Raw genomic sequence first — 11,621 nt, 5'->3', positions numbered from 1 at the left:
CAAGTATCCTAGAGACTGGTTTACCATTAATATGACCCTTCACATATATTGGCTTCAAATGCTGTTCTGTCTCCTTTAACTTCTCAAAAATAGCCTCCTTTGACCCCGAGTTCAATTGAGCTACTTCACCTTCATCCATAGCACGAAATTTCGAAGATAATATAAAAATCATATTTATATCCATACCTTCAATCGGTGAAGCATCATTAGTATACACCGACGAATATCATAATCAATCAAATCCTCATCTTCCTTGTCTTCTTGTATAGGCATTGGTGTTGTTGCTGACAAAGGAGCCGCTGTATGAGCTGTCATTACATTTATCTTCGATCTCCACACTTGCTTCGCAGGTTGCATTGGCTTAACTTCATTGAAAGTATCAGCTCGTAACTTTTCAGTTTGCTGCTCCATTAATTCCTGCTTACGTAGCTACTGCAATCTTCTCTTTTGGGACACCACATTGGCCATAGATACTTAGAAGGTGACTTTCTGCAACTTGTCTCATGATTATCATCCTTTGGAACAACATAAACAATAGTAAATATATTTTCAGATTTGATTGATTTATTGCTAACAACAATCGTTCCCTTGCCAACCTCTTCGGCAGCCACTTCCATCGAACCAATTTCAATAATATCAGCAACAATGGTCCTTTTTTTTAGCAACATTAGAATCCAAAATTTGAGTAGAAACTCCACTCTTCTCAATTTGATATATTTTCTTTACATTCTTAGCTTGTCTAACATCACTAAACCAATTTGTATGTCCCAATCGGTCATAAATAGGACGTGATATTCTATCTAAAACTGTCATACGTAGTGCTATCCAACCCAGATGAAAATAATTTAATTACGCAAGAGGAGGAGTCATCTACATACCGTTGTAACCCCATGTTGATCAAGGAGGAAAAGATATCGCAGGAAGCATCCATAGCCATGGCACCGGCCCAAGTAGTGGGTGAGTAGCAGCAATACAATCCTCCTTTGGTTGATGATGATCAAGCACTTCTTGCTTCAAAAGTGATCTTGATCGCTTGAGATTATTTGGTCAATTCACATGAGTTTGGACAGCCTTATCCTTTTCATATTTGGATAAAAGTTGCTTGAAAGTGAGTTTGAATTTCACATCCTTGTCATATCCCTTTGCTTTATTAATCTTCCACTTGCCAACCTCTGGCTTTTTGGGTTTGATCATCCTAGCATTGCCATGCCCCTCAAAGGTCGAAGTGTTCACACAACTTTGATTAATTTCTTATCTTCGAGAGTCTTCTCATATAATACTTCTCTTAGCAATCTTCTCTCCCAAAGGTTTAGGCATATCTTCACCAACGATTACATTTTTTTTTTTAGCTGTTTCGACTTAAGTTAATCGAATAAGAACATTATTATCTTGGAGATCAATAACATTAACCAGGAACGTTTGCTTGTTAACTTGCATCTCCGAGAATTTCAACCGTCCTTTGTTAATGACTGATTAAATCTGTCAAAAAAAAAAAACAGGTCGTGGCGTTGCGTTGACAAACCTTCATCATCACCCACGCTCGGGAGACCCCGTCAGAGCGCAGATGACTGACAGTTTGTCCTTGATTGTCAAGATTAAGAACATATAGCAATATAGATCGAAATAGAGACCATAACTACAAAAACTAGACAGAAGAGATAAAAACTAAAGATAGATTATGTTTAATCAATTGGTTAATTTTTTCAATCAACCATAACACAACACTCTCATATTTAAAGGACGATAGATCTTAACCATAAGAGATCAAGATTACTAATTTAAACTGAACAAGATTTACAAATATAATTCAACTATACTTTTTGATCTCCAAACTGCCTATAATTAACATACATTTCCTAATCGACTACGTAAACTCCTATATATCTACCCAAGTGTCTTTTATTGCAACTCGACTTTCTTAGATTAGACTACATGCTTGACATATGCATGTACTTGAATCTCACCACTTCTTCCATCCGTTCGAAGACTAATTGCTAAAACAAATCGTAGTCACTGATCATCTTACTAGTCATGACCACTGATCGTAATCAATTGTCATGTTCACGAAGTATTGTTCACTTATCAAAATTACTGTTCATCTTATCAGATATACTATTTATCTAACCAAGTACTAGTTACCGTGGTCAGAGTCCTATTCACCATGATTAGAGCATTATTGATCATAGTCGAAACACTCTTTATAGTGGTCGGATCACTGTTTATCGATGGATATACTAATCGCCGATCGTTCATTAAACGAGTCAATGCTGCAATGACCATTATAAATATCAAATCTATCATCAGCAAATTATTTACTGATATCAAACACCATCAACATACATCTTTTCAGCAGCACAAGCCATGGCACAGCATAATGAAAGCTGGAAAATCAGAATCACAAAGCTCAAACCAGACGTATACAAGTGCCATATTCAGGAATGACACTGTTATGGACTGTAACAGAATATAGTTGCTTACTGCATAATCAGCGACACAGTCGTAGGGGACAAGTACACCAGCACAATATGTTGCTTGCTAGGGATAGACAGGGAATACCAATGCTAATACAGCTCAAACTTCGATGGTAAATTGCAGTCCACAGACAAATGGTTATAACAGTTCAGGCCAATCAACCAGCCATGACATGCTAAGATTACAATAACATGGTGGACAAAAAATTGAGAAGAATCCAAAAGAAAAAAAATCCTACTCTAGTGCCTCCTCCACCAGTCAAGTGTATATAAAGTTCATGGATGGAAAACGAAATCCCTTGGCAACTTGCAAGAACAGCATAATGCTCATCATCACCCAAGCAATCTGATGCCTTTAACCATTCATGGTAACAAAATCAACCAGGCTGGAGATATCTTAATTTTTAAAGGGGTTCTATTGCAACAAAGGATACATAATATCTATTCAACTAAGCACACTTTCTCTGTGCAACTCAATTCTAAGTTTTCTTCACATGTATACCCAGAGAATTTTTAATCGACAAAGCACACTAGAGAACATTCAAATGATGAAGCACCCAACAGAGCTTCATATCAGCATTTACTTTGCTTGATTAATTTCATGTAATTCAGCAAATAATCTGATCCAAACAACCCCCTTTTGAATCACTCAGATAGAAACTATTAGCACTCAGAAAATCAACATCATAATCATCTCATCGCAACCTAATCAGTACATTAAAATGCATATGTCTGAAGCCTTGAACACAATAAGACAACAAGTTTCTAAATTCAGTCATATGATCCATCATACTGCCCTATTGGTATGAAGTATATATGACATATACCTTCAATTAACCAGGTTACATCTCTGCTATCAGATTTTTTCACATACATAAACACAGAGTGCCGCCAAATGATGAAGCACTCATTACAACATCCCTTTTTCAGAAACTACTTTGCTTGATCAATTCCACATAATTCACCAAGTAATCTGATCCAGATACCAGATAAGAGTTACTCAAAAGTCAGAAAACGTATATTAGCACCGGCAAAGAATAAATTTGGCATCCGCAATCACCTCATCTCATAATCAATTAATCATTCAGTACAGTGAAATGCATATGCATCAAGTCTTGAACACAATTATGAGACGTAGTAATGTTTCTAATTTCACTCAAATATAATCCAACCAGGTAACTCGAGAACAACCAACCAAGCCTCGGCCCTCACCTCACATGAGCTCCTCCTCCTTGCGGAGGTACTCCCCGGCATCCGACTGGTGCAGCACGACGACGGCGTTGGTGTCGGCCTTCCTGCAGTCCTGTGCCGACCTGGCCGCGACGCCGAACCCGAGCGGGACGTCAGCCATGGACATGACGACGACGCCGTCCCCGGACTTGGTGTTCTCGGTGATGCGCGCGAGGGAGGACTTGGGCACGGAGTTACCGAAGAGGAAGGAACGCTCGGTGTCGGGCTTGAGCCAGACGCGGCGGCGCGCGTGGGCCGCGAGGAGGTCGAGCGCGTGGACGGTGAGGTGGAACGCGCCGTGGTGGGTGAACCTGCCGATGGGGGTCCCCACGCCGGCGAGGCGCGGGCGGGAGACGGAGGTGGCGCGGCGCACGAGGGCCTCGGAGGCGTAGTAGACGCGGTTCTTGTGGAGGCGGAGGCAGTAGCGGCCGGGCTGCGGGTCGGGACCCTCCACGGCAGGCCTATCCATGAGGTGCTTCAGGTTGGGGCCCGTGAACTTGAAGAGCTTCTCGAAGACCATCGTGGTCTCTTTCTCGTCGAGCGGACGCATGGCAGCGGCGGCGGCGGCGGCGGGGCTCGGGGGCGGAGGGTTTGGTGCGCGGCGGCGGTGGTGGTTGGGAACGGAGGCTAGGGTTTTTGGTCCAGGCCCCTTGGTTTTATTTGACATTTTTGCCGAACGGCCCTTTGATCCTGACCGTTGGATCTATGAAATCCGACGGCTGTTGACGTCCGTCGCTGCTCATCTGAAGGCCCGACTTTACCTTCCCTTTTTCGTTCCGAATTTCAACAAATTAGAAAATTTAACTCTTTTTTTTCTACTTTTCTCTGTAGTAACGAACCTGTGTTCAGTATAGTTTTTTTCATGGTTATTTCGATTAGAAATTTGAGAACATTGCTAGTAATTTTCTATGTAGAGATTTTACCAAGCCTAGGTTGAAATGGAGGGGGCAGTGTTCATCCCTGACTATTTTCATAGCTCCGTTGATCACCTTCTTCAAATGGCCTAATCTGTATGCTTTAGTTACTGTCCTTGTTGCCCCCATTGTTTACTTTGCAATCTCTCGTCTAACAATTCTGTCACTACTTTTTTTCCCCATAACGGCTATACCCGAATTTCATTACCAAGGCAATAAAATTACAAGACATGTCTCAGTTCGACTGAAAACATAACGAACTGCAACTGAAAGGAAGAAAAACGTAGAGTAGAAAGAAACTACGCAGCATCGAGGGCTGCCTACCAAAACCGAGTTTTTTCAGAATCATCACCACTCCTTGATATTGCATTACCACTATCTATAGCCAAAATGTCAACGCAAAAACATTTTTTGTTCTAAGAACACTGATATTCCCAGCACAAAACCTCAATAGAAGAGCACAGAATTCTGTCACTACTTACTAGCTTCATGCAATGTGTTGTTGTTTTTCTTTTTGTCTTTTTCCAGGTGCAGTGCAGATATGCAGCAGTTTATATCTGACGGTGTCTGATCACAGATCAATCTTGGTCAGGCTTACCTCAGGAAGTCTCTACGACACGATCCATGTCCATCAGAACCTCGAGGCCATGAGTGTACGTACTAGCAACAAATAGCAAAATAACAAACATTAGCATACAGATTACGGTCTCCAGATGACGAACAGTGGCAAACAAACAACACGATCTTGTAAAAGAGGCACAGCAGCACGAGGAGCAAGCAACTTTCACGCATTCGAAGCATGCATCCTACCACCACCAAAAAAAAAAAAACTCAACCCTAAGGAGAGATGTCTCAAAAGCATTGTCAGCTATAGATTGAGAAAAGACCTCGAAGACTTATTATCCAGAGCACCACTGAAAACGACTTTATGACCACTAAAACGACACACATGGATGAGTCTTTTTTTTTAATGAGAATCGGGGTTCGAGATCCGGTCGGTCACCTCACAACTGGAGGAGCTACCGCAGTGCTATGAGCACGTTCTCTACCACCACCATCAGCAGCAGGAGCAGCAGCAACGTGATCAGGGTCTGGCTTAGCTCAAGTCGCCACTAAACATGTCCATGTCCATCGGGGGGGCTAAGGCCATATGTTGTAATACTGTTGTATTCTGGAAATCTATGCAGCCAAATTATATCAGATGACTGACATGCATGTTCAAAAACTAATGGGCCACCGGCGCAATGCTTTCCTGAACAGATGCATAAATATCATACAATGGAATCCTTAAGACTAACTACCGGAGGAATCGATACTAACTGGAATGAATGGCGTAAATATCATAAAAGAATTCCAACAGAGGAATGGTGGGTTCCTTGGAATTAATCGATGCACGGTTGCGATTTCAAACTTTATGTTGTACTAATTTATTTATGAAATCTATGCAGCCCACTTACATCAGATGCCTGAAATGCATGTTTAAAAATCAATGTGTCACTGGTGCAGTGAGGAGCGGTCCTTTCATTTTTCTCTGAACTAGAGAGCTAAAATAGTGCCTAGGATTTTTCTCTGAACTAGAGAGTTAAAAATCAATGTGTCTAGGATTTTGGATAGCTTACTTTTTTTAAAAACAAACCGGCAGAAGAGCTACCAATTATATTAATTGTAAGAGGTAGTGTTTGATGGGCTAAATACAAAATTTATAAAAACAAAAACATGCTCAGCGGGTGTTTTTGGTGGAACAAGACAGCTTACAACCCCAAGGAAAAATACAGCTCCAAAATGAAGCAAAATATCGTACCATAGAGCCATATCTGGTCTAGTTGATGCTTTAGTACAGATTATCTTCACATGCCAGAAAAACTGCATAGTTAACCACAAGCACAATATCAGACAATTCTTTGGAGCAAGGCCTCAACACTACCACCGCCATCATCCACGTCAGGGCCAGCCCAGTAGCCAGAGATAACAATAAGCGCTCCTGGAACTGAATCCATGCAACGCCTCATGGATAGATCACTGTGAGAAGTGGAGACATTTGCAGGTCTGCTGCTCAATGCAGCTACTAGTGCAGATGAACCTAAACTTGTGCAACAAACAAGGCTCCTGGACCTGTGTGGCTGCGCAGCTGCAAACACAAGTTTATTTTAATATCTCATCAGGCCAATGGTGTGAAGTCGAAGGTAGAATCAGAACAACAGTCCTGCCACTGATTTTCTGTAAACTGAGATGACAGATGGCGTGTAAAGTGCATTACCGCTGACTGCATTACCACTCAAAGGCAGCTTCCGGTGAAACTGATTCATACATGGGACTCGATGTGGCTGTTCCTGTGAACACAAGACGTATCAGAAATTGAGAATTCAGACAAAAGGAAGAATAATACTGCAGCTTTTGAGGTAAGCTGAAATATGATTTATTAGTGTTCTGTTGCAAGCCGCTGCATGTTCTAGGGGAAAATGGTGTTCTGCAGTAGGAGATGCAGACAAGAGCTCCTTAGCAGAACAATACAAGGAACACGCATATCAAAAGCATTATCTTTTGAAATTATACCAATAGAATTTCTTTAGAGCCAGCACAAATTGGCAAATGGGGGATGGAAAACAGCCACTAGTCACGACATTTGACACTCTAATGCTACTTCAACTTTTAGGTATTCCAAAATTCAACTGATTTACCTTCTGGTCCAAAGAACATGCAAAATGGAAACTGTTTTGTCAGGCACCAATCTTCCTTTTGGACAGTGGGGAATCCGTGGATTCACTCCAAACAGAACAAAATTTCACCTACACATTGCACTAAAAGCAATACAGCATGCCCTGGACTATGCTTATTACAGCCAAAATCATTTGCGCCCCAATTCGCTAGGAATTACAGTTTGAACTTTCAGAAGTTTAACAAGCCGAGCGCACAATTTAATTCCGCAGACCACGCTATCCACTCTAAGTTGAAGAACCAAATCAAAATCGCATCAAGCTCTTATCAGTCACCACCTACAACCTGTTTGATGCTTGCGATGGTCGGTGTAGCTGCTGTTCTATGGACAATATGGAAAACTCGGAATTCAGCTTGTTTTGGTAACAAAATGCCTACTGACCCAGTATCTGTGGGGTTTTTTTTCATATTTGTCATTGGCTGAAGAGTTGGGCTATTTTGCAGGAAAAAACAGCAAAGCAAAGCAAAGAGGCGCTGGAGCTGGAGCAGGGGGCAAAACTGCTCGGACAAATCGCAGGTGAAGTCTGGAGCCGGCAAAGGGTGACGGCGATACAAGCATGGTACAGAAAAAAAAGAAGAAGAAGAAGAAGCGAGGATGATGGTAACCGGAGAACCGTGTAAGGATGATGGTGCTGGGAGGGAGGGTAGCTGAATACAGCACCTCTGTGCACTTCTTTTTTCTCGTTTTGTTTGAATCTTTTGTAGTGAATATGTGGTTTCTATCAATGGAAATCGGAAGGGGTAATACCATGTCTAAAAAAAAGAACCTACAACCTGTTCGACGAATTGCCTACTCCACGAAACGGGTAAAAAGTGTATAGGTTTAGTGGTTAGTACCTTGGTTGGGAAGCTCCGACGAGGAGCCGGGAGGAGGAGGCATGGCCACAAGGCGGCGGCGGCGGTGTCGGACCCTGCAGGCTGCAGCAACCCACACGCCATGAACGAGGTCAAAACGAGGTTTGTGGGTGCAGGAAGGGGCCCGTGGAACGAATTATTTAGACGAGACGGGCCCTGGGGTTGTGTTGTGTAGCCAGAAAGTGGGCGGCGAGCCGGCGACTGGTCTCTAGATGCCACTGCGGCGGCTGCCTTGCCGCCCCGCGCGCGCGACGGGCGACTTTTTAGACGCGCTCTCCACCCTCGCCGCCCACCACCCGTTCGGCGAAACTCCCCACCCGCTGGCCGCGAGCGCCACGCCTCTCGCCGCCCTACACGCGCGACTCCTCGCCGGCCTTCCGGTCTTCCCCACCGCGTTCTCCGCGGCCGTCGCGTCCTCCTGCCGGGACTGCCTGCCCGCGCTCCACGGCCTTGCGGTCGCCTCGGGCTTCGACGCATTCGCCACCGTCACCAACTCCCTCGCGGCCGGCTACGCCAAGGCCGGTTCATTCCCCTCGGCCGCCAGGGTGTTCGCCACCGCGCGGGCCTGGGATGTCAGCTCCTACAACACCATGGTCTCCGCGATACCCGACTCCGACGAGGCGCTCGCGTTCGCCGCGCGGATGCTGCGGTCCGGCGCCGTGCGGCCTGACGCCGTCACGTTCACCGTCGCGCTCTCGCTCGCCGCCGGCCGGGGGGAAGCCGGCCTCGTGCGGCAGCTGCACGCGCTGGCGTCGCGCGCGGGGCTCGCCGCCGACGTGTTCGTCGGCAACGCGCTCGTCACGGCCTACTCCAGGGGAGGATCCCTTAACGCGGCCCGGAAGGTGTTCGAGGAGATGCCCGCGCGGGACCTCGTCTCCTGGAACGCGCTGGTTTGCGGACTCGCCCAAGATGGCGACTGCCCGGCGGAGGTGATCCGGGTGTTCCTTCGGATGCTGAAGGACGGCGCCGTTCGGCCTGACCGGATATCCGTCTGCAGCGTGATCCCGGCGTGTGGCGGCGAGGGAAGGCTTGAGCTTGGCAGGCAAATCCACGGCTTTGCGGTGAAGCTGGGCATCGAGGGGCACGTCTCCATCGGCAATGTGCTCGTCGCAATGTACTACAAGTGTGGCACTCCCGGCTGCGCCCGGAAGCTGTTCGAGTTCATGGACGAGCGCGACGTCATCTCATGGACTACTGTGATCTCCATGGATGGCGAGGACGCCATTGCATTGTTGAACGGCATGAGGCGAGACGTGGTGGCGCCGAACGAGGTCACCTTCGTGGCATTGCTGTCGGCGCTGCCGGTAGACTGTCCGGTGAGGGAAGGGCAGATGATCCACGCGGCGTGCCTGAAGACCGGCCTGTCCGGCAAGGCGGTGGTGGCGAACAGCCTCATTACCATGTACTCGAAGCTTCAGCGCATGGACGATGCGAGGATGGTCTTCAATCTTACGCCTCATCCGGAGATCATCGCTTGGAACGCTCTGATCTCAGGTTACGCGCAGAATGACAAGTGCGAGGACGCTCTTGAGGTCTTCTCGTCAATGGTGAAGTGCATGAAACCCAACGAGACCACGTTCGCAAGCGTCCTCAGCGCGGTGACCACGGTCGAGACGGTGTCCATGGCTTACGGCCAGATGTACCATTGCCAGACTCTGAAGCTGGGGCTCGGCACCAGCGAATACGTCTCTGGCGCTCTCATCGACTTGTACGCGAAGCGGGGCAGCTTGGAGGAGTCCCGGAAGGCGTTCGGCGAGACTGTCCGCCGGAGCCTTATTGCCTGGACAGCAATCATCTCGGCAAACACGAAGCACGGGAACTACGACTCCGTCGTGAACCTCTTCAACGACATGGTACGCTCCGGCGTCGCTCCAGACGGCGTGGTTCTGCTCTCTGTCCTCACGGCCTGCCGATACAGCGGGTTTGTCAGCTTGGGCCGGGAGATATTCGACTCCATGACCGCCGAGCACGGCGCAGAGCTGTGGCCGGAGCACTACGCGTGCGTCGTCGACATGTTAGGCCGCGCGGGCAGGCTGGAGGAGGCCGAGGAACTCATGATGCAGATGCCGTCCGGACCGAGCGTCTCGGCCCTGCAGAGCCTGCTGGGTGCCTGCAGGATCCACGGCAACACGGAGGTCGGCGAGAGGGTCGCCGGCGTCCTGACAGAGACGGAGCCCGCGGAGTCCGGGGCGTACGTGCTACTGTCCAACATCTATGCCGAGAAGGGCGACTGGGGAGGCGTGGCGAGGGTGAGGCGGCAGATGCGGGAGAGGGGCGTCAAGAAAGAGGTCGGGTTCAGCTGGGTGGACGCCGGCAGCGTCGGCGACTCGCTGCACCTGCACAGGTTCTCGTCGGACGACACGACGCACCCGCTCACGGAGGAGATATTCAGAGTCGCTGAGGGGCTAGGCTGGGGGATGAAATTTTTCAAGAACTGTTTGCAAGAGGAGATGGAAGAAGGCCTTACTTGATATCTGAATCAGTTCTTTGGAAGTACCAGTGAATTGATTACATTTTATTTCATAGTCTTAAGTTTGAGTTTTGATCGGCATAATTAAAAAAAATATATAGTTGACTTCTATTTTGATATATGAACTTCATGTGAGAAAATGTGAGAAAAGTGTTAAAATATAAGTGAATTGATTTAGTTTTTTATTAGTTGATCGATGCATTAAGTGAATGTTAAGATGCTCTTGACTGTGATGGTGACGGATGGACTCATGTGTTCTTCAATGTTGTTTGACCCTGGAAAATGCAGCGTCATAGACCGGCACAGAGGTGGCCAATTGGGCCTGACGGGCTAGAGAAATTTCAGAACTTGACATCCAATTCGTGTGCCTCTTTAAAATTAACACTTAATTCACGTACCTTTCAAAATATAACACCGAGTATACGAATTTCTTCAGAATGTGACATCCGCGTCAAAGAGATTGGCGAGGAGGTACGAATTTCTCAATTTCGTGTATCTCTCCGTCGGGTCGGATCAATATACCCCTGTGGACTGTTCATTACCCGTGCCAATCCTTTTGGCGCGGAAGCATGGAAGTTCCGCGCCAAATCCTTTGGCGCGGACAGCTCGCCCAGCCAATCTCCCACCAAACTCTTTGTATCGCTGACGCTGGACTGTGAAGCCTCTGTGACAAAGAATTCTTTGGCGCGAAAGTCTCCACATGGGCATATTAGACCGGTCTGGTGGAGAGAAACACAAAATTGAAAAATTCGCACCTCCGCGCCAACCCCTTTGGCGCGGATGTCACATTCTGAAGAAATTCGTATGCTTAGTGTTATATTCTGAAAGGCACGCGAATTGAGTGTTAATTTCAGAGAGACACGCAAATTGGGTGTCAAATTCTAAAATTTCTCGACGGGCTAGCTCGGTATAACATGTCAAGACATGATCCGTTAGGCTCGACTAATCTTTTGGATCATGTCATGC

The 11,621-nt window shown here is 46.7% G+C and overlaps 3 protein-coding genes across 3 annotated transcripts; 1 reads left to right on the top strand and 2 right to left on the bottom strand.

Annotated features, from left to right (window-relative positions):
• Nucleotides 1-3,513: 3,513 nt before the first annotated feature.
• Nucleotides 3,514-4,387, bottom strand: LOC133889958 (uncharacterized). The gene has a single exon (XM_062330387.1). The coding sequence runs from the start codon at nt 4,366-4,368 to the stop codon at nt 3,685-3,687; it is 684 nt and encodes a 227-aa protein (XP_062186371.1). The 5' UTR covers nt 4,369-4,387; the 3' UTR covers nt 3,514-3,684.
• Nucleotides 4,388-6,314: 1,927 nt separating this feature from the next.
• On the bottom strand, nt 6,315-8,300 carry LOC133891730 (uncharacterized). The gene is made up of 3 exons (XM_062332468.1): nt 8,168-8,300; nt 6,873-6,945; nt 6,315-6,743 (listed from the first exon to the last, which is right to left on the bottom strand). The coding sequence occupies exons 1-3, from the start codon at nt 8,267-8,269 to the stop codon at nt 6,505-6,507; spliced, it is 414 nt and encodes a 137-aa protein (XP_062188452.1). The 5' UTR covers nt 8,270-8,300; the 3' UTR covers nt 6,315-6,504.
• Nucleotides 8,301-8,394: 94 nt separating this feature from the next.
• Nucleotides 8,395-10,754, top strand: LOC133891729 (pentatricopeptide repeat-containing protein At4g32430, mitochondrial). The gene has a single exon (XM_062332467.1). The coding sequence runs from the start codon at nt 8,398-8,400 to the stop codon at nt 10,654-10,656; it is 2,259 nt and encodes a 752-aa protein (XP_062188451.1). The 5' UTR covers nt 8,395-8,397; the 3' UTR covers nt 10,657-10,754.
• The last annotated feature ends 867 nt before the right edge of the window (nt 10,755-11,621 follow it).

Source organism: Phragmites australis, chromosome 14 (assembly GCF_958298935.1).
Source record: "Phragmites australis chromosome 14, lpPhrAust1.1, whole genome shotgun sequence".
Classification (NCBI taxonomy): domain Eukaryota; kingdom Viridiplantae; phylum Streptophyta; class Magnoliopsida; order Poales; family Poaceae; genus Phragmites; species Phragmites australis.
This window is presented reverse-complemented; position numbering and strand designations above follow the sequence as displayed.